This window comes from Setaria viridis, chromosome 5 (assembly GCF_005286985.2).
Source record: "Setaria viridis chromosome 5, Setaria_viridis_v4.0, whole genome shotgun sequence".
NCBI lineage: Eukaryota > Viridiplantae > Streptophyta > Magnoliopsida > Poales > Poaceae > Setaria > Setaria viridis.
Window position 1 is genome coordinate 23,423,913 of NC_048267.2, and position 23,944 is coordinate 23,447,856.

The following is a 23,944-nucleotide window of genomic DNA, read 5'->3' on the forward strand; positions in this document are numbered from 1 at the left end:
CGCTACGCCGACAAAAACTCGCTCACCTCCTGGACGTGGGCCGGATGAGCTTGATTGGACGGATGGATGGCCTGGTTATTGAATAACCTATTCTGTAACCCCGGTTACGGAGTATACTCACCTTATATATAAATAACTATACTATATAATATATAATACCCTGGATACGGAATAGGGCTGGTCCGGAGCCCATCGGCGCGGAGCTCGCATCGCCGGTTTTTGTTTCACCTGCCTCCCCCGATTTGTTTTACAATTTTTTAGCCTAACGTGGGGCATTTGCATTCGTCGGTTTCAGTTTCCCGTTTCCCCTTCCGTTCTCGCCATCCGCCGCCGCCACTCACCATCTCCTGCCGCTGCTGCTGGTCGGCCGGTGACGGTCGTCGGCGCCATCCCCCTCCACGTGACGACGGCTACGGTCTCCTTCCCCTTACGACGGACAACTGGGGCACCTCCCGGCCGGATCCTCGTCGTGGGCGTGAGGGCGAACTGGATTTGCCGACCTGACAACCAAATCGAGGCGGGGGCTCCGTCCTCCAGGCGAGCGGCTGTGCGCTCCCCTTCTAGACCCGTGAGGGCAGGTACGCATTGCAGTATTCTCATTGCCACCAAGGTTTTCATTGACTTTTGATAGTCAGTACAAGCATAATGCCAAATTTGAATGTTTTCATGTTACATCAGCCAAGGCTGAGGTTGTTAGTTTCCACTCCCTCAGTTGCAAATGGTCTTCTGGAACAAATGGGGGCAAAAGTATTGTTGAGGCATTTTTCATGAGAATGTTTTATAGTCTTCTGTAACAAATGTGGCAAATGTATCGTCTAGGGTACAACACTCTTTTCAGGCATTAATCAATGATGCAACTCTTGTCAACATTGCTATATTTGCAAGTTTGGAGTTTGTTAATTTACAAATACCTTTCCGTTTGCAGGGTGATAAACAAAGTGGTAGTAATGACAGTGGTTCAACATCGGCGGGACAATCTCCACGACTTAAATCTTTCTCTTGTAGATCTCTTCTGACTAATGATGTAATTGATGCCTGATAATTGGAAGTACAAAAGAATCCGTTCGTTCTGAGACGATGTCTATATATCCGTGTTAGGAACCTATTATATAAATTTAAGGTTGAGTTGAGTCTATGAATTCATTAGGTTCTGCAAAAAATTTGGAAGCTAATCTTGAATTCTTAATAAATCAGTATGGTAGTACGTATGAGAACTTAATGTACAAAGTAACCTATGATGCTAATGTCTTATTGCTATGGGTCCCTGATTCTTTGATGTTCTAATGAATTGTTTCAATAGTTTATTGATATCCAGTGCTAATTTCTGCCTTGACATATATAAAGTGTGGATATAGGTGTGTTTCTTTTCTTTGGCTCATCAATGTTTGTGATTACCTATCTGTCATCTTAGTATTCTTTGTAAGTCTGTTTGGAAAAATAAGCAACACTCCGCAGTGAGCCACTGCTCGCTAATCCAATATGAATCACGTGCTCTCTGAGTTTCAAGCCATCTGCTATATGGTACCTGCCCATTGGCTGAGACTTTCATGAGAATGGTCATATTTTATGCTGCTCACAGTGACAAATAGAGGATTGCGTTTTTACTGCTGAGGGTGAACCAGTTGTCCATTCCGCCTCTAAAATTTTGCCCATTTTCCTTTTGCTACACTTCCTTTATTTGCTCCTTTTTGATTTCAGCATTTTTTCACCATTTTCGGCTGAAGTCTGTCAAGGTGGCATAAGACTATTTTGAACTTCTAGAAAACATCCATTAGTTATGAACAGAAACAATACATTGGGTGGTTCTTTTGTCAATTATGGAGGGTATCTTGGTTATACTCGTAATGATCAAATTTTGCATGCTTTTCTTCAGTCAAACTGACAGTGACAGTAAAACAAATTATTGCATAATGGAAGAATGACAATGTATTCCCCTAGGTGGATGCTTAGCCCCGCTAGGTGATGGTCCGTCTCCAGACTAGTACCCAGCTCTTATGGGAACACGGACTTACTCGTAAAAAGGAAATGACTGAAATTTGAATGGCATAATGACGAACAGGGGCCAGCTTAGTGGCAAAGGCAAATTTGCATTAACACTAGACACCTTAGGCACTTTTGGCTGACTGCAGTTGGAGCTGCACATATTAGTTGAAGTGAAGAATACGGATTATTAATTGCATGCATTTCTGTAGGGCAACAAAGCAGGTGCAGTTTTTATACGCATTTAAAAAATTTAAAATTTCAACCTTTTGTGCTACTTCTATGATACTACATGGATTACCCTCTTCAATACTTTTTTTAGAATTTTGGATTTGAATTACACTGTAAAACTAGATTGCTCTTGTTGCCTTTATTTACGGATGCAGTTTTATTTGCTCAGGCACGTATTTTCACTTTTTCAGACATTGTTCTGACTCTTTTCTTTAACAGGTGGAAAGTGGACTAAGAAGACCCCTGAACCCCTAGGGCTCACGTTGAAGACAGATTATTTTGCAAACCAAAGTGGACTAACCACAGTTTGTTGGAGGAGGGATGCTGGTTCCTCAGATAAGAACTAGATGTTTATTTCTTGGTTTAGGGATTCCTGTTCAGATAACTAGAGCTTTATTAATTTCCCTTTTTCTCTTATAAATGAATTAATGAGTTTTATTTGTGAATATGTCTAGATGAGTTCCTGTTCAAAATTCAGATACGCGACTTGTTTTCATTCAGTGATGTAAATGTTCAGATTTGCATGCTTCCTACTGGCTGATATGCATTCATTTCATCCAAGAGATTCTGATCTGATTTGTCAATCCAAATTTGCTGCTAGGTGCATGCTTGGTTTGATCACCTGATATGAGTTAATATATTTAGCCCCTGCGTTGTGAGTTGCTGTTTTTCCAGTGACGACAGGATGGGTCCTGCTGCCGAGCCCATTCTTACTGACAAGCTGTAGGCAGCGAGCAGAAGGCCAACATTGTAACGTGAATTCCCCAACCTCTGCTGGCTCCAACCCAAAAAAACAACCTTTGGAGCATCCTTTGTGCAGGTGTTGAGCACCGGGACCATCTTATAACCCTAGATGAGCAATGGACCTCTCCAATCTTTTTATTTGTTTTTTATTCGTAAGGGGTGGGATTTTTTTGTGTGTGGCATTCTAGCCTTGCAACAGTGATAACTCTGTGATCCATGGTCAAATGCTTATCATTCCTCAGGGAAGTCTATCCAGTATTCCAGTGCAGCGATTGCATGTACAAGACCTAATGGCTCTTTTCACTCCTTGTAATGATCACTAGGTGTTATAACTGTTGTACAATTGTATTACTTGTGTCTGGAAGCGTGATGCTGAATCCAGGTTCCTATTTGCAAATGCATAATTATCTGTGATGCTACTACATTGAATCTAGGTTCCTATAGTTTTTTTTTGTTAGCACACTACTATTTGCATCCACGTGTTATTCCTTTAGGATACAAAAAATACTACTTTCACACTAGATTGACGCAAACAATTGCGTCTACATGTCATTACTTGCCACCAGAAAAAAAAACATGATACTAGATCCCATAATCTATTTTTATGCGCGTGCACGTCATTTTTTTAAGGAGAGCAAACTCAAGGTTTCGAACAAGCAAATAGGCCTGAATGGGCCACTCACATATTGTTGTCCAATGGTCAGCGCATGAAGCATCATCAGGCCCACCAGGCAACATGCGGGCGTGGATGCAGGTTAAAATTGAAAAAAAAAAATCAGTTGCAGTTTTGAGGAATCGAACCTGAGACGAGCGCTCCACCACTAGATATCTGCGCGCGCGAGGAAAGGGCCGGAGGGGGAGAGGCGCGCGGCGTGGGAGGGGGCTCGGGTACACAGGTATTCTGTACCTGGGTACACAGGTTATAACCTGCGATTTGAAAGAAAAAGTTTAACTGCTTTGGACGCAATGCAAGATGCATCCTACCATTTAGGCCATGTTTAGTTACCCCAACTCCCAACTTTGACACTATGCAAAAAGAAGATTTCCCATCACATTAAACTTGCGGTACATGCATGGAGTACTAAATGTAGACGAAATTAAAAAACTAATTGCACAGTTTTGTTGTACTTTGCGAGACGAATCTTTTAAGCCTAATTAGTCAATATTTGGACAATAATTCACAAATACAAACGAAACACTACAGTGTGCTACAGTTCTGGCACAGTAATTTTGCATCTCCCAATTTAGCTAACTAAACAAGACCTTAACAAAAACACTAACGAAAAGTTATTTTTTGTTTGCTTAGAAGCGAGCTATTTGAAATTCTATTCACCAAAGGAATCTTACTATTACTAATTGGAGGCTCAAAAAAAGCCTCCACCTAATTCTCACTAGGTGCGCTAGAAAAAAAAGATTAGTTTTAGAAATTCTCAAAAAAATCATAAATATCCAACAATAAATCTTATAGATAATAATAGTCATAGAATCTATTATGTTTTCTAAAAAGTTACTCGCCATTATCATTATGAAAATAGTCTAAAGGGATTTGCTAAATATATATCTAAATTACCTACATTTGCCATTATGAAAAATAAACTAAAGCAATCCTCTAATATTCATCTAAATTACCCACCTGTACCATTGTAACATGTAAACTAAACTAACCCATAAATTTGTATCTAAATTACCAACATATTTCATTATTAAAAATATCAAATACACCAATTTATGATTGTAAATTAATTATTTATCATATTGTTAAGGAAGAAAATACTAACTTAAGGTATACATGCGGGGTTGACCATTTATTATTATTATTATATATACGTCATAATTTTTTGTTTAATTTCTATTACTTATGTCTCTCAGAATTAGTAGTAGGAGTACGGGTCAGGGTCTAGTGGCTAACTAACACAAAACAAATGCAGTGGGACAAGAGTGTGCTGCTGAGGATTTTGTACCATTTGGAGGCTCTGTGTTTGGGGCGGTATTCAGCAAAGTTGACAGAGCTTTTCCTCTACACGTCGCCAGTGACCAACTATAGGTGTATATATATACTCTGCATTTCCTGATTGCCCAACCATTACATTCTTTTAGTAATAATACGCATTTAATTTGTTCATATGAGATGAGCAACAATGTCACATTGTAGGACATATCTGGGACTTGATCAGATGGAGGGAGATCGACGGAGGCGACGTTGCCCTGTTCCAACAGACTCGAGGCAGCAAAGGTAAGTAGTGGAAGGAATTATGGACAACTACCTATCGAGACGATGCATGATTTTCTGAGGATGATCTATTCTATAGTTGCAGTCGCAAGGCCCGCAACAGAGCAAGAAGAAAGAAATCGGCTAGCTACTTCAGTACTTCAGTCCAAGCTTGCGCGCCTGTGATGCCCATGGCGCCGACACGAGGCCTCTGAGGTCATGGCGGCACACCGGGCAGCTGTGGCCTTTGAAGAGCCACACGGTGATGCAGTGGGTGTGGAAGGGATGGGAGCAGGGCAGGTTCACGGGGGCCGTCGGCCCGGCGCCGATGTTGTCGAAGCCGTCCATGCATATGGTGCACTGGTGGTCGGCGGAGGCCGGCTCGGCGACCTGCATGACGGTCTCGGCGCAAGCGCGCACCACCGCCTTGGGCTCGATGTACACGAGGGTGACCTCCATCGCCAGCTCCAGGGAGAAGTGGTAGCGGCCGCCGCCGAGCCCCGCGTCGTCGTCCTTCCGAGCCCGGTCGCGCATGGACGTGGCGGCCGCGTCCAGGGCGGAGCAGGAGGCCCAGTTGTCCGTGGAGATGTCGACCCCCCGCAGCAGGGGCATGGACGCCAGCATGCCGTGCACGGCGCGCCGCGTCGCCTCGTAGGAGAGGAAGAGGGCCGGGTCGTACACGTAGAAGATCTGGTCGCCGTTCCCGGCGCACTTGTCGCGGTGGTCGGTCCTGGCGTGGCCACCGCCGGCGAGCCGGCGCGACGAGTACTCCCGCGACAGGAAGAGGCGGACGCGCACGGACGACGACCCCTCGCACGGCGGCGGCTCGCGGCGATCCAGCCTCGTAGTCCAGGTACGGTCGGGGACCAACACCCTGGTCGCCACCACCATGGAGGCGGGTCGGAGGTCTTCCCTTTTTATCTGGCGGCGGCTTCAGTCTCCCAACGGCCGGGGAAACACATGTTGCGTACAGTTCAAGCAGTCGGCAGCGCTGCTTTCGGATTCAGATCGGGAGGAGCATAGATGGCTTGTCTCCGATCAACCTGAAGCTGAATTCAACCTCTCCAAATCCGAAACTGGAACTTCGAACCAGAAAATTTCAACATTTAACTCGAAATTTGATCTTCCGAACCTAAGAAATCCCCAAATTTTGAGAAATCGACCATCATCAACTCGGGATCTCGGTTCCAACTCTAAAAACCCGAGCTTTCTCACCGCTGCTAGCAGGGGATGCTCGTGGAGCGCAGCGAAGGCGACGGTCGCCGGCTACGGAGCACAGCGGACGGCGGCGGTATTGGAAGAGGGGGTTGGGGGAGAAGCAGAGAGACGCAAAGGGCGGAGCAGACGGCGGTATTGGAAGAGGGGGTTGGGGGAGAAGCAGAGAGACGCAAAGGGCGGAGCAGAGGGAACGGTTTTCTCAGCCACGTGTGGGGCATCTGACGGTTAGGATATGAGGACAGCAGCCAATGACGTCACGCATTTTGTTTATTTTTTTTCATTCCTTCTTGGTCTTCTTTGACGTACTTTCTTTTGTGTCGCACGAATTGGTCGAATCTATAACCTGTTTAACTATAATTTTTTGTACTTCTCGTTCTTTTTTTACGTTCATATGGAAGAGAGATGGTAGAGAGAGATTTTTCGGGAAAAAAAAAGAGATGGTAGAGATAGGGAGATGGAAACATGGCAAAATCCTGAAGTGAGAAGCCAATCAGCCAAAGGAGAGCAAGAAATGGTGATTCGTAGTGGGAAAGCTAGGGGCGCTAATCCATAACGTCTCCGCAACGAGAAACCATGTAAGATATAATCAAATGGTTCATGAATATTAAAATATACTAAAATTCAAACTGAATTTTGCTATCAAAGAGTTAGAAGACAAGTCCCACTCTTCTACTATGAAAAGATACTCATCTCTAGACACTTCAAAAATTAGTTGCAAATTTCGGTTTTTACTACTACTACACTAGTGTGATCGTGAAATATCTTGAAAGCTTAGTTGTCTATGAGCTATGCATGAGTTGTTACCTAGTTGTCATATATGAGTTGTTATCTACTCCCTCCGTTCCGAGTGTCCTTTTAGGTTTGTCCTAAGTCAAACTGTTTTAAATTTGACCAAGTTTATAATGAAGAGTATTAATATTTATAACACTAAATAGGTATGCTATGAAAATATATTTCATAACAAATCTAATGAGACATCAAAAGTATTGATATATTTTTATATAAACTTGATCAAACATAAGATGATTTGACTTAGGACTTAAATAAAAAGACACTCTTTGCAAGATGAAACGAGTAGTGTCTATTAATTATGTGTGAATTGTGTAAGACCATGAGCCTATAAATAGAGAAGCCTCAAGTTTGTAAGATGTTAATAGAACATGTTGCTCTACCTATAGATCTTGTACCTAAGGGCTTTGGATTAAGCTCTTGCTATCCGTGGATTCGGATTTGACCTTTTGGTCTATCGTTGTCTCTAGAACGATATCTAGCTCAGCACGCTAAAGTAGTTCCTTCCACACTTTGTGTTGTTTCTACCTATTAGCGCATTGGAGAGGTTTCTCCAATACTTGTGCTATATCTATCTGTTTGTACCAGCATTGGAGCTTTAGATTAAGCTCTTGTTGCCTATGGATTCAAACTGCCCTCAAGGCATTCTCTACTAGCACATTGAAGCTGTTCCTTCAACATTTTGTGCTAGAACCACCTACAACGCCTTGGAGTGTTTCCTCCAATTTAGTGTGCAGCATCATGACCATTTGTGGATCATGTTTCAAAGTGAGTAGTATGCAAGAGTAGTTTGAAACAATTCGCTTCTGTAGTATGCGACCGTCTTATCTACCGGTTGGCGATTGCAGCGCGTCACGTGGCAGTTCAATGGACCAAAGACAAATATTGCACAATGGACAGTTCTAGTAGCCACTTCAATATTGCAAAGTTCATCCAAATTCAACTAGTGCCATAAAAGTAGACAAAGTCACAGAAGTTGCAAAATAATATTACATAGTATAAGACAAACTGTCCACCAAACTGCAGAACCGCACACTTAACTTTTTTGTTTGGTTTCCGAAATGAAATGAGTTGATCCACCATTACCTTATATTCCTTAAAAGCTGAAATGGGTTCATTCCACCAAATTTGAGGAATGGACTCATGATGGCCCACCTCATCTAGAATGGGTTTCTCAAACCAAACACCCCCTTTATTTGTTGCATAATGGGTACACAAGGGACAGTATATCATTTGCTCATCACCCAAGGTCATAACAATCATTGCCCTAATACTCGTCTCATCATCTTCATGGCCATAGTATATTTCACATCATATTCATTTCCATGATCTCTTCCACAAGTGTTTCCCTATAGAAATTAGAATATATTTAATTATGGAATAGCTAAAGAGTAAGTACTGACAATCACAACTAATATGACCTAATTTTATTTAGTCCCATTGCAAGTTTAGAAATAGTGTCTTCGGCTACGAAAGTAATTTTTTAGCTAACAAACACAGCGGTTCCTAAACCTTGTATTGTAGTAACGACCAAAAACAAGAAGTAGCACTTAAACTAACGGCAAAACATCAATATTCAGATCTATCTGTTTATATGCAAGGAGACAAACACATGCTGCACAACTTTTTTCTCAAAAAAACAAGATCAGGTAAATTTGATCTCCACAGCAAGAAGTGCCTAACAACAATAACCAAAAAATGACAAATACTCCATAGAAGAGTTAATCCACTCATTGATTTCTACAATTGATTTCTGTTAAGCCAAACAAAATTGCAAATCAAACTCTCCACCAGCTTGCTCATAATTCAAAATTTACAGCTTTTCCTGGCTTTCACATGAACAGCAGGCACATTACTACTAACCTGTTCAGCACCATCGTCCCGACCAACTTAGTCACGCTACTTGCTCCCTTGAGAACCCAACCTCAGATTCAGTTGTAACTTGCATGAATACAAAAGCAGACAGTGTAAACATATTTACAGGCTAATATAGCATCTCACCACTTCACCGTTATCTAAATTGCATTATCCCACACTGTGGTGTGCATTTACTCTTACAAGTGAATCAAAGTTATACCACAACACCTTAGTTCACAGATGACATTTTGGATATAAATTGTAGTACTATATTTATTCTACGGCCAATAAAAACACAGGGTACCTCTATGGTTTCCTTTCTGCTTTAAATTATTCCTTTTTCTTTAACAAGATGTTGATGTTCCTTCCTTTAAGAGAAATCAGCGGTTGGTTTCCATTTGCTGTGACAGATATATGGAAACAATGAAAAAAAAACTGGACAAACAATTCTATCAGTCTCACTTAATATGGTATTCACAAAGTTGGCTCTAAAGGCAAAGTTCTATTTGGGAAAAATGTTCGGAGCAATCACTGTTTTGCGTTTTGGTATAGAACTCGCATGAACATGACTCCTAATTACAGTGTCTTTAGGAGCATGCTGATTTTGTACATTCATTTTTGTGCTTGTACTCCTTTTCCTGTGCACACTTAAGTAGGTCTATATTCTGCATATTCAACGTGTTCGTGATAGCAAATAAGTTCAGAGTTTACCAAGTTAGCTGCAGTTTCCTGAGCTAATGCATCATAGTCCATTCCACCGCAAGTTTGTCACCACTCATTCCTTGATTGAGTTATTCTTTTCATCATTAGTCTACTGATTTGCTGAAGCCAATCCATTTTTAACTCTTGCAGCACGCGGTGTGGATCTCTTTGGCCTGGATGCCAACACAAGTCTATCCTTCCAGTGCCCACTCATCCTGCTTCATGCATGATAACTAGTATCAATATGGAAAATGTTTAATAAAATGATTGAGCAGGCACAAATACAATGAGGCAACTAAAAATAAAGTAAATGAATTAAGCCATTATTATCAAACAAGTATTTTTTTCATATATTGGAAAAAAGTCTATTTTACTACCCCGAAAAATCCATTTTTGTCCGTTTGACCCTCCGAACAAAATTTTGGCTAAACTAACTCCACCAAACTATTTCAATCTACCCAAAATTGAGATTTGTCTTTTTCAGTCAGCAAGTGTGGTACAATATTCTCCTGAAGATTGGCTTGCAGGAGATCTCTCCCCAGCCAGAGAATAACTTCTTTGATAAATGGTGGGCAAGCACAAACATTGGAATTGATGGTCAGGCTAGAAAAGGTCTCAATTCTGTCATCATTTTGGGAGCTTGGTGTATATGGAATCATCATAACCGTTGTGTGTTGGATGGGATTCAACCGAGTCTAAATGAGGTCCTGGCTTCAGTAAGAGATGAACTGCAACTTTGGAGTTTGACCGGAGCTCAAGGAATATCCCATCTCCTCACTCTAAAGCTAGCCAATGTGTGAGTTCCTAGTTACAGGTCCCGGGGTCATGCATTTAACAAGGGTGAGAGAGATTATGTATAAAGTAAAAGGGTATGAGTGTGTGTGGTGTTGTATGGGGCTCTAAAATCCCTCCTTTATTCTACTTAATATAATGATACGCAGCTCTCCTGCGTGTTTGAGGAAAAAAAAGTTCAAGTTTTGTGAGATGCTAAAAGTCATGATCTCCAATGTTAGAAAAATACTTTAAAAAAATACTTTAATGCATCAGAAAATTTCATATATGAAGTCACTAAAGAATTTTTGTATTCAAACATTAAAATTATAACTTATTTTTTATATAATGTATGAAACATATACATGCTATGACATTTCAAAATGTAAATTCCAAATATGGATCAACAACAAAAGCCTTAACATATAGGCAAATTCGAATAGGATTTGTTTAGATGTACATTGGAATTAAATTCAGAAGGTTATATGGATATTAGAAAACTCGACCTGCAGGGGGTAAGACAGTCCCCGGGTATTTTGATAAGAAGAGAAGACCTTCTCATGCAGGTCGAGAAAACCCCGAACTCCTGCCGCACCCTTACACAACGGCACCGTAGCCCGTGTGAGACGACCAACAACCGGGGACGGGCCTTAGACCTGTGCTCCTATGAGGAGTTGACCCCAGGACCTGAGAAGTGCTACTAGAGCCACCTAACTAACTCAGCTAGAGGCCTGTTCGCTATATGGATATTAGATATATAGAATCAAATTGAACTTCAGTTAAATTATTATAACACAAGCCGATGGTGCTCCAAGAAAGGTACACGCACACACGGATCTTACATCCCTGATCTCCCCAAACCGGTTAGCAGACCTCCCTGGCTTGTTTTCAGCCTGATTGAGACTATTGGTAACATCATAAACTGACCTTTTGTAATTTCTCTGGCACATCAGCCATTGTATTTCCCTGTTAGTGTGGGTTTCTAGATGTGCTCGACACAAACGGCACCAGGCTTCAGGGGAAATGAAAAATTAGCCAGAACAGATGTCAGAACAGCTGCAATAGCAGGACAAACAAAAGGTGCCATGCTTAACTGGTGTTATTGCCATGTCCATCATGAAGATCAACGCTACAGGGTAACACGCTGATGGTTCAGTTATAAGTGTCATCAGGACATAAATAATCTTATTATTGGAAAGAAGAAAAACTGATACTTTTCTCTATTTATTTTATAATAATAGAAGACAACTTGTGGTTAGGGCTATCTTGTGGACATAATAATAGAAGACAACACGCTGAAGCACTACTTGCCAAAAGAAAAAATAGGTGAAGAACATGACAAGGGACAGTAAGTACTGACAATCTTGGTAGCAAGCAGATTGATCAATGGACCTCGTAACCTTCTCCAAGTTCACCATCTTCCAGCTCATGTGCACCATTTCTTTGAGAACTATTGACCTTTTTATGCATTTTGTGCTGGTTTTCACTATCCGAGTCTGAAGCATGTGCATGCTGCATGAATGACAATCATTATCTTATTACATGCTTAACCATATGTGAATAACCACGGTAATATTTCAGAAAATTAGCAATACAATGCAACAATTATATATTGACTGAAGCTATTGTCGACATTTCGAAACTCCGAGAGTGGTGGTGGTTATTTCTTTACAACTTGTCATATCCTTTTTCTCGTAACGAAGATTTGGCAGACGGTTGTTTGCCAGGGCGTTCGACATTTCAAGAGTACGTTAATAATTTTTCGATATGCTGAATTTGCTGATGTTTCTTCGTCCATATGGAAATCGGTTTCAAGCTTCGTCCATATCCTGAAAAACGACGCGCAAAGCATTGGGTATAGACTTGTATATTTATGGTGCTTGACCTTGCATATGCTACGTCGAATTCGTTCCGGTATCCTCTTCTGGATCGCCGCTTACTCTCCTCTGTTTGTGCACGGTGCTTACTCCGTTTCGAGATGCTGTGCACGGTTGCTAGCCAACTCGGCCGCTAAGCGGGCCAACAGCCCAGCACGAGGCCCGTTAATCTTGCCGGGCTTAAGTGCGGCACGACGTCTTGTGCGATGCAATACTTGATCTGCTTCTCAAATATAAGCTATTTGCTAACGCAGATCTTTTACTCATTTGTCGCTGAAGCTCTTGTTTTTCAGTAGAAAGAGTATTTGTATTTTACAAGTGCTGTTGTAAAATGCAGGAGACAGGCTGCGACCCTTTGGTGGATGATCACTCTTCTGGCAATGTTCCTCATACTGTTGACGACAATGATGATCTTCTTGAAAACTGGGATGATGATGGTGCTGGTGATAACCGCAACAAAGACCTCAACTCTGATGACTCTGTTGATGATGAGGTATTTCCATTTGTTTCCCTTTGGTCCTCATTACACAATGCACTCGCTGTGCTTTATCAATTTGACTGATTATGCATAAGCAAGTTTTCTCCTGTTTTGTATGAAGCTAGCTGTTTCCTTAATTTTTGTACTACGTACTTACCTGACCCATCGTAGTTACAGAGATGTTAGCTACATCTTTGTGGGATTGTTTGTATTTTTCTGTGCATTTTTATTTCTTCTAGGGCAGGTTATTTTTGGCAAAACCACCTATTGGACATGATTGTTAAAAAGACCTTTCTACTAAGTGTTAGTTTTATCCTTCTTGCCACTTGATCTTTAGTTTTCTTTGCACTTATGTTATTTTTTAGGTTTCTTGGTTGTGTGTCCTTTTCCATTGCTATGTTCTTGTTGACCTTCTTACTATAGAATTTTATTTTTAAAATTTTAACTTTATATATATTTAGTAGCATCCTCTGCTATGATTTTGATTTCAAAAAATGGTTCTGTAATACTAGGGTATGTACATAGCATATGTGTGTTTCGCATGCCTTTTCCTTTGTAAGTGTAAACCGACTACTTATCCAGAAAATTTATGGGTTTTATACCCGCATGCTATTCCCCTTTTGATTGAACAAGCTTTAGGTACACATATGAACCAGCTATAGGGATGTGCTTCAGGTTTTTCTTTTCTTTGTTCTGTAGCTGGGGGATTGCTTTAGGAGCAATCATATTCCTATAATCCTATATGCCTGTTAGAGGAGCTGGTCAATACAATTATATGTTCCCCTCATGATCTTTTGTTAGTTTTTTTTTTCTATGGTGATTGTATAGTGCTACAGCATTCGTGTTTGATCTAACACTGAATTAGTCTTGTAATTTTAGTGTCGAGTATGTGTGTCTTGGGGAATGCATATAGCTGAGAGTTGGTTGGATTAGACTTCAGTAGGATTCCAAATTTGTTTGTTGGGCCCATTACCCATCATTTTGCTTTGACCATTCCATATTTCTAATTGTTCAATATTCAGTTTTATGTGTTAGTAGTCGTGGCCTAAGCATTCTAGTTTTAGCTCCCTATGAGGTTTCAGCATACGTAAAAACTACATCGAGAGCCCTCTTGTTACATACAAGATATCACAGTAGAATGTACCAAGGTATATGAGGAAAAGTAACAAAGGTGGAAGGGGCTGCGGGCGGCGGCGGGTCGCCGCCGGCCGTGGGTGGCGGTGGAGGCCGGCAGGATTAGGGATTTAGGGTTTCTGGGTTTCGGGAAGCGGTTGTGGCCGGTGGCGGCGAGGCTTACCGGAGTTGGAGAGATGACCGATTGTAGAGGGATGGTCGGGGCGGTGGCCGGCCCGGCGGCGGTGATGGGTTGAGGGCGGCGGGGGCGCCGCCGGCCGGGTGGCGGGCAACGACCGGCGGGCAGGGTCGGTGGCGGGGGCAATGGATCGGTGAGGTTAGCGGAGGGCGGGGTAGAGGAGGAGGAGGTGGGAGGTGGGTGGACGGCGAGGCGGCGCGGTAGCCGCCGGCCGGGGCAGTGGTCGGAGGGGGCGGGTGTGGGGGCAGGACGGGATCTGCAGCAGGACAGACGGAAGAAGATGAAGCTGGACGGACCGAGGAAGACGAAGCGGAGGAGAAAGACGAAGCGATACGGAGGAGACGAGTGGGACCCACGTCCAGGGGCTCTCGCGTACCCTCTCTCTAGTCACCTCCTCCAGCATATAGGTAGTCCCAGTGTAAACATGGGAAGTTTTACCGTTTTAGCTCCCTATCCGCTTCTCTCCCTCTCTTAATGTTAATGGTTTTGTAGACCTCGTGTTATACAATTCTGCCTTCTATAAGTTTAGCAGCTTCCTCTCCAGCTGCCTTGATTCCACTGAAGTTGCAGTGCCATCTCTTATGAATGAACTGTCAGCGTTCTTGTTTGGTGGTCCTCACAACCTTCAACTCCTTGGAAAGTGTTTCTGTAAATTTGAAACTTTTTTTTTTGTAATGGTGAAATGTGAATACATAGATGCACGTTCCACTTTAGCAAATTTGCATGACAGTCTTGCAATAAAGAGTTTAAAACTGAAGGATAATTATACACACGACTTGTTGCGAATAATTAGTTTTTCAAATGTTATAGGTCTATAAACTCATTAAGTTTGATAGTAAGGTGCGATTCCTGCGTTTACTAGTTGATTGTTTCTTTAGGCGGTTGTGGCAGACTTCTAGACATGCATATGACACTTCTTATAATGTATAAGTGCTTTCTATATGCTTTCCTGTGCTTTCATGCAGGAATTTATGCGAGAAATGTCACAGATGGATGAAAAGATGGAGTCCTTAGTGAGCATGGGTTTTGCAGAAGGTGAAGCCAGAATGTGGTATGTCTCAGCATTGAAGCTGGAGCAAATGTAGACCCTTTTTTTAATGCTCATGTGCAGGGGCGGATCCAAAACGGAGCTGCACCCCGGGCTAAGTTGCTGAATCAGCACCAAAACAGTCTAATCTTACCTCATAAACCTCCTTTTGTTAGGCTAAATACCACATATGTTAAAGGGACTACATGGGCTCGCCCCGGGCTGCAGCCCGGGCAGCCCGGGCCCTAGATCCGCCCCTGCTCATGTGACTAACTTATTCTATCTATTTGTTTTAATATTACTCAGGGAAGGATGCGGATATATCTATGTTAGCTGGTTTGATCTGCAATTCAGAGTCTACTGGAGATCTGGAGCTGGTTGCCATGAGAGTTATGCAAACCATGAGGTACATTGTGGTTAAACTGTTCATCTGACTCAAGGACCTGTTCTTTTAACCTAATGGAATGACACTAAAACTTTCTTCATAGCTCCACAGGATACAGGTTTGAATTGTTTTAGTTCCTCTGGAAGATTCCAGAAAGCGGACCAAGTTCGTGGAAGAGAAGAAGAGAAAGGGGAAGCAATTTGGGGGATACAGCACAAGGAAGTGGAGGTCCCATAGATGGTAGTCATGATGAGTCAATGCCTCTACCTAACCCAATGGTTGGATTTGACAGGGTAGCCCTTGCTTCGAAAGGTGTCCGGGAACCATCTCAAGTTTCTTGCATGACATCAGCCCGAGTTTGTGAATTCAAAGTTCTTTTACGCCGCTGCAAGGAAAAGGGGTTACATACATAACCTTCCAATTGAGAACAGGTCGCCTCTCATTCTCGTTCCCCCAAAGACGATAATACATGATGCCTTTCCCCAGACCAAGCAGTGGTGGCCCTCATGGGACACACGGAGACAATTTAACTACCTCCAGACGTGTGTATCTAGCTCAAAGCTGACAGAACAGATTCTTTGCACTCTTGCAAGCAGTGAAGACCCACCATCTCTAGGAGTTCAGAAATATGTCTTGAATGAGTGTAGAACATGGAACCTCACATGGGTTGGTCGAAACAAGGTCGCTCCTCTAGAGCCTGACGAGATAGAATTCCTACTTGGTTTCCCAAAGGATCACACCAGGGGAATCAGCAGGACCCAAAGATATAGATCTCTAGGTAACTCATTTCAAGTGGACACAATAGCTTACCATCTCTCAGTACTAAGAGACATGTTCCCAAATGGCATGAATGTGCTCTCTTTGTTCTCGGGGACTGGAGGAGCAGAGGTACCTCTGCACCGGCTTGGCATACGCATGAAGACGGTGGTCTCGGTTGAAAAATCTGAAGTAAACAGGACTGTCTTGAAAACCTGGTGGGAGCAAACACCAATCAGGAACTTTGATTGAGATGGCTGATATCTAGAATGTAACTTCTGATTGGCTTGAGTCATCTATGAGAAGAATAGGTGGTTTTGACTTAGGGCCTGTTTGGATACCACCTCATAAACTTTAGGACACTCATAAACTTTAGGAGCTAGAAATTGGTACTCCTAAAATTTAGGAGTGGGGTGTTTGGATGGACTCATAATTTTTAGGATGATTGAGGGAAAATGACTGTTGTACCCCTAATTAAGGAGTAACTGCCGGTTACTTTCTACCGCCAGGGATGCACTTTTGGCACGAGCGAGCTGCCTTCGGCGCGGCACGAGCGCGCGCTGCCTCTGGCGCGCAAGTGCTCCCTCTGGCGCACACGGGATGCCTGCCGGGTTTTTTTTTCATCCTTTTTTTTATTTTGCCGGCCCTTTTGCTGGCGGCTTTGATTAAAAAATCGTAGTTGTCAAAAAATACAACTCAAAAATATTTAGCACAGTCCATCGTCATTGTCATTACAACTCAAAAATACAAAACCTCTACAATCTATTGAACAAACCATTAGCTATACTATCACGAAATTCATTCATATTTTGATCTCCGTCTGACTCTTCGATATTTCCCTCATGTCCTTCAATGCTTGATTCTTCGGTCAAAGGAACAAAATTTTCATCACGATCACACATATGAAAGGCCCTATCCGCATTATCGTTCTCCCTAATGAAATTATGAAGTGCCATACATGCTACTATTATTTTGCTTTGCTTTTCAATTGGAAAACTTGGAATTCCCAATAAAATCCTCCATTTCATCTTCAAAACTCCGAACGACCTCTCAATAACATTTCTAAGTGATGAATGCGCGTAATTAAAAGTCTCCTTCATACCTCTCGGATTTGGGCCACTCCAGAACTCAGGAAGGTGGTACTTCGTACCTTTGTATGGTGCAAGATACCCTGGGCGGTTAGGATATCCAGAGTCTACTAGATAAAACTTCCCTACAAATACAAAAGAGAATATGGTTAGCAATATTGGCATATAATTTATTTTCAAAATATTATTGAGCAAAATTGTACCTGGAGGAGGGTGTTGATACTTGTCAGCATATTTATTTAAGGCATCACTGAATACTCTCATATCATGAACTGATCCAGGACATCCACTAACAACAAATGTGAATCTCATGTCGAAGTCACAAATGGCAAGCACGTTCTGTGTAGGGTATCCATGTCTGCCCGTATGCTGCACCACCTTATTACTTGACACCACAACTGGTACATGAGTCCCATCTATAGCTCCTATGCAATTGTTGAAATATGGAGCATACCTAGGGTTTCTCAACCTCTGGTGAATTGTTGTAAACTGAGGGTCCTTTGGCCTAATTATATCTACTGCTAGTCTAATAACACATGACAAAATCAAATCAAATGTGCGGCTTATTGTTTCCAATGACCTTACAAACCGATCCGCAACTTGTCTTAGTGATTGGGGTGCACCATTTATCCATAAGAACATAGCTAAAGCCTCCATCGTTGACATTCTTCTAGTTCCCCTCAAACCATAAGACTCAACCAACAGGTCATGAAGTTGGTGAAATAAAGTGCAAGACATCCTAAACATGTTGTAGCATGAGGTTGGATTTGATAGTGTCTCTTGCACCCATTTTATGCCCGGTACAGTAGGTACTCTAGGTGGCCCTTTGTGATAGTAAGTGTCATAGTACATACCAAGCATTATTGAGGACTCCATAATCTCTCGATTCCTCTTTCGACGTATGATTTCCAGCTCCATGAACTTGCATGCCATATTAATGAATTCATCGTCAGAATCTCCTTCACCATCATCCTAATTCACCATTAAAAAAAATAGGCATACATTAGTCAAACAAATTCATTACAGTCACATTAGTACTGCAGCCGAGCCATGTTCACAAACTAAAATCAAACATGTCACATGATCAAATACTCTAGTACTCAAACAGCCACATATTGAAACAACCACATATAGAAACAACCACAAATTTAAACATGTCACATGATCACAACTTGAAACAGACACATATTCAAGTTCTAGCAGCCGAAATAACATGTTCAGAAACCAACAATTCAAGGTTCAAACAACCACAAATCTATACTACTAAATTCTAATCTAAGTTCTCCTTCTTGCACCATCTTTTCAAGAAAGCCATTCTAGCCTCTGCATCATCAAGGTTGCAGAAGAATTCTCTGTTGAATTTATCCTTGCATATGTCCCAACAAGCAAACATTTCAGCACTATCCTTCCTTGCACCACATTCTACTGCTAATTGTTGGCATCTCTTAACTTCATCTGCCACTGAATTGGTGTTCATCTTCTGCCTCTTATCTTCTGTGAATTTGACAATTGATGCACCAATATTCCTGAAAATACTATGGGTCACATCATCCTTCTCTGATTGCCTATTGAAGTAATTTGTCACAGCAGTGATCATTGGGCTTCTAGATTTTTTTGGAGGGCTAGTAGCAGTTGATTTGGTGCTTGCATTGGACCTCTTCCTGGTGTTTGAGCTCATAGGGCTATCATAGAAAGAGGCAAGTTCACCATCACAGTCCTCTACACCAACTGAAGGGTCTCCAATGTCATCATCTTCACCATCTTCTTCTTCTTCCTCCTCCACTTCTGGAATGTATGTTGTGCTTCCATCAACTGCAGTTTCATGAAACATTTCTTCCAACTGATCTAAGTACTCTGGAGCACCATGCTGCAACTTCCTCAAATCAGGACATTTCTGCAAGTGACATGTCATTCTAAGTCAGGAGCATTACATCCTGGAAATTAAAGGGTTAGTACAAAATTTATGTCTCACCTGTGTGTGTAAATCCCACCACCAATTTGGAGCTAGCACTGTCCCATCAGCATTTCTAACTAGACCTGTTTCCCTCTGTAGGCCTTTCCAAAAGGTATACAACCTTTTCAATTGATCTCTTCTATTCCTAAGCTGCCCAAAATCATGCTTCAAACCAGTAGCCATGTAGTACTTTTCCTGAATTATCTTCAACCCTATAGTGGACATGTTGCCTTTGGGACAGTTTCCTTCTCTAATTTGCTCAACTGACAAATCATAGAATATTCCAGTATTCCTTTCTGTCCACTGTGCTTTGTCATTTTTAATCTATTGGATAAAGAACAGTGAATTTCCAGGCAAAACACAAAAAGCAATCAACAAATACATGTCACTAACTCAGGAACTATGTAATGAATTTATCTAGACATAATACATGAAGGCACTAATACATGAAGCAACATTTTCAGGAACTCACAAATTCAACATCTAACAATTTCAGCATGTCACAATGGGAATAAGTCACAGATTCATGAAGCCACTAATTCATGTAGCCACTAATGCATGAAGCTCTGTCATGCATCTAGTCACAATTCAATCCATTCCTGAAAATTTTAGAACAACTTCCACAGCTAATTCATACTATCAACTTCCACAGCTAATTTCATTCCCAATTTCAGAACAACTAATTCTAAATGGACCCTAAATTCATACTATAAAGTCACAGATTTTACCTGTGAGGCAGGAAACACAACTTCGACAGTTGCATCATCAACAACATTGTGTTCACATGCATCAAAAGCATCTTCTGGAGGGCCTGAACTTCCTCCACCATGAGCACCACCTCGACGGCCTCTTCCACGACTTGCACTACCAGAACCACCACCGCGAAACAAAGATCTTGCACGGCCTACTCCACCTCTGCTACCAGGCCCCCTGCTGCCGCCCGCCATCCTGCTACCGCCTGCAGCTTGACTGGAGCCGGCCGCCTTGCTGCCGCCAGGTCCTGTGGTGCCGCCGGCACCTTTGCTGCCGCCGGCCCCTCTGCTCCCGCCGACCCCTCTGCTCCCGCCGGCCCCTTTGCTGCCCCCACCACCACTTCGAGCCGCGCGTAAGCCAAGAGTACGGCTACCACGGCCCCGGGGAACCTCATCTCCCCAAAGGTACTCTGAGTATATGCTCAGATCTACGTACTCCTCAGCCTGGGAGTTGAGGTCCAAGTTCTCCAAGCCATGACGGGGGGCACTGGAAGACTCGGACTGAGAGAAAAAATCGATTTGGCAGGAGGGAATTTGTGGATCGGGCTGGGGGAACAAATCCTCCAATCTGTCGTCGCCGTTGTCCGCCATTAGGAAACGATGAAACTCAAGAACGGCGGAGGACTGGAGGGGTTGAGGAAACCCGAGATCTTGTGGGGATGGCGGCGGGAAAATGGGGACGAGGCGGCGGGGAAATAGGGATGAGGCGGCGAGGGAACCAGGCGGCGGGAAAATGGGAAGGACGTGGCGGGGAACTGGGGAGGAGGCGTCGGGCAAATGGGGACGAGGCGCCGAGGGAAGGAGGCGGCGGCGAAATGGGGAGGAGGCGGGGAAATGGAGACGAGGCGGCGGCCAAATGGGGAGGACGCGGCGGCCAAATGGGAAGGAGGCGGCGAGGGAAGGAGGCGGCGGCGACCGGAGGAGGCGACGGCTGGATGAGATGGCGGCGGGGAAAGGTGGACGAGGCGGCGAGAGTAGGAGGCGGCGGCCAAGGGAGGAGAGGGCGGCAGCGTAGATCCGGCCCTGGAAGGGGATGGCGGCGGCGGAAGGAGTACGGGGAGGGCGGAGGGAGGAGGAGGCGGCGGCGGAGGGAGGAGGAGGCGGCGCAGATGCGCTGTGCTGGAGGAGGAGGCGGCGCAGATGGGCAGTGCGGGAGAAGAGCGGGGGAGGATAGGGTGTGACCGTGCGTCCGTGGAGAGAGAAGGGGAGGGGTAGGAGGGGTAAAGGACCACTTTTATGAGAAAAATGAAAGTTTATGATGGTTTGATCCTCCTAATGAAAACAGCACCCCTAAAGTTTATGAATACACTTTTATGACACCAGTTTGGATGCACAAATCCTAAAAGTGACCTAAAAGTGAAGTCCTAAAGTTTATGATGTGGTATCCAAACAGACCCTCAGTAGTTGGAGGCAGCCCATGCAACAATCTTGCTGGGAGCAATCGCCACCACCGCAATGGCTTGGAGGGTGAGCACTACCACTATGTCAGAATCTTGGAATGTGTGAAGTCGGTCATGCAGCGTATGTAGAGTTATTGCTGTACAGAAATAGAAGTGCATGCAGTGATGCAGCAGCATAGCACCGTTTTTGATGTAGTGACGTAGTCTTAAGTTATTACTACTTTGCTCAACCCTAGGAACTTGAGCTCTATGTACTGTTGAATACTACATTGTCGTGGATCAAGTTTCCTCCCGGCAACAGATTACGTAACCTTTTGTAGTGGATTTGTAGGAGTACTCAAGGCCTGGGAAGATTTGACTTTTTTTGTCTTTTGCTTTCTATTGATACATTGCAGCTTGTTAGCAACCAGAGTCCAAAATGCTTTATAGTAGCTTTAAAGCTCGTTTTACTTGCTAGATGTACAAAGGCGACCTGCACTGCTGTGATTTCAGGAAACAGAATAGCTTTCTGTGCAGGTTGCTGACCAGTGTGGCTACTGTGCTCTTGTTTATCTTGGTTCCATGACTTGACTGTTTGCTCTATGAGCGGACTGCTGCAATAAGGTGAACTTTTGTGTCGTTCTCATGATACACAAAGAAGGGCGCTTTATTAGCCCTCTCTAAGTAAAACAATTGTGAACTTTTAACTAGGAGCGGATAGGTGTGAGCGTACCCTTTGAATTGAGTACTTGTGAAGAATACTTTCTAGTTTCTTTGGCCTGAAGATTGACGTTTTTTACGGACACAAGCCTGAGTATTTAAAGTTGCGAGATTTGATCAGGAGAGCCTGAGATGAGGAAAGGAGGGGATGGTGTTCATGATGGGAATATGGCAAGCTGCAACGCTTGCTCTGCATGGAATCACCTGAATCTGAGGGTACTGCAGAAACCCTTCCAGATAACAAAAACAAAAAGAAAATGCAGGAACGCAGGGCTCGGAAATATTGCTATATGTTGTCCTCTTACCTGTAAGGCTGTAACACGTTTACTAAAGGTTGAATTGCCTATGCGTATATATTTGTGTTTAAAGTCTAAATTTCTTATTCTCACAATTTTTCGTAGAGCCATTTGGAACACACTGTTGTTGCTGCGCTTTCTTTTTCAGGGCTAGTGACTTAAGATTGAGAGATAATTCCCTATTTGATACTAGAAAAATTACTCGTTCCTTTCTTGGTCCTTAAAAAATTTCCGTTCCCTATTTGGCACCGAGTTCAACTTTCATTCCTTATATGACACTTTATTGTTTAACCGTTAAATGCCTGGTGAAAAAATAATTTTGCCCATGTGGGCCCCACCACCCTTCTCCCTCCTCTCCTCTCCTCCCTCTTATCCTCCATCTCTCCCGTCTCATCTCGTCTCAGCCTCTTCCTTCCTCTGTTCCTCATCTGTCTCCCCCCCTCATCTCCTTACCCCAACCCCCGCCCACTGATTCCTCCACACCACGCGCGCAACAGCGGTGGAGCTAGACGAGCTCCCTGGCGGTGCTTCTCGATCAACACGCATGCTCCCAGGCCTAGGGTTCGGGACGGGGCTGCCTTCCTCTGCGCATCCCTCGCCTCGTTCCCAATCGCATCCCTGTCCCGCTCGCTCCTCCGGCCCCTCCCCTGGCGACCCGCCGCCATAGGGAGAGGCGCCCTATCGGTCCGGATATCCGTTGTGCCGCCGCGGGGCCTCGGGGTGGCGCTCGTGCATCGCCGCGGGCGGCGCGCACGAACATCGAGCGTGACGGCGACGGAGCCGCTGCCTCCAGGAATGGCAAGACTTCCTCTACCGGAGATGGTGACCAGGACGCGTCTGCGGAGCCGGGGGGCGCAGCACCAGCACCACGAGCGCGCCCGCGCCGCCGCCGCTGCAGCCATCATTGAAGAGGGGGGAGAATAAGTGGCGGCGGAAGCTGCATTAGGGAGGTGGCGTCGGGCGGTGGCTATGGGAGCCCATAGTGCAGGGGCGGTAGATGGGGTTCCTCTTGCTCCAGCTGGGCTTCGCCATATTCGTGCTCCGCAAGCTGAGGCCGGAGATCGCCCTACCTGGTTCGGAGCCCCGGCCGCAGACGACGGCTGCAGGCACAAAGATTGGAGGAGAGGAGAGGAGGGAGAAGGCTGGTGGGGCCCACATGGCAAAATCGTCTTTTCGCCGGGCATTTAACGGTTCTCGGACGGAAAATTCATCAGAGTGTCGTATAAGGAATGAAAGTTGAACTCGGTGTCAAATAGGGAACGGAAATTTTTTAAGAGCCAAGAAAGTAACGAGTAATTTTTCTAGTGTCAAATAGGAAATTATCTCTAAGATTGAACACTGAACTCCCATGTGTCTTCCAGGTGGGCTTAAAGACGCATGTAAGCATACAAATAAGGCTCTCCCGAAGAAAAGATAAAC

General features: G+C 43.8%; 1 protein-coding gene and 1 pseudogene across 1 annotated transcript; one reads left to right on the forward strand and one right to left on the reverse strand.

Moving 5' to 3' along the window:
- Positions 1-4,986: 4,986 nt before the first annotated feature.
- On the reverse strand, positions 4,987-6,562 carry LOC117856329 (uncharacterized). Its single transcript, XM_034738718.2, has one exon. It carries the CDS (start codon positions 6,053-6,055, stop codon positions 5,318-5,320), a length of 738 nt encoding a protein of 245 aa, XP_034594609.1. The 5' UTR covers positions 6,056-6,562; the 3' UTR covers positions 4,987-5,317.
- Positions 6,563-12,709: 6,147 nt separating this feature from the next.
- On the forward strand, positions 12,710-21,743 carry LOC117856331 (DNA (cytosine-5)-methyltransferase DRM2-like; annotated as a pseudogene).
- Positions 21,744-23,944: the final 2,201 nt, after the last annotated feature.

Coding starts and splice junctions, on each gene's coding strand:
- LOC117856329 (XM_034738718.2), bottom strand. CDS start 6,055: ATGGTGGTGGCGACCAGGGTGTTGGTCCCCGACCGTACCTGGACTACG.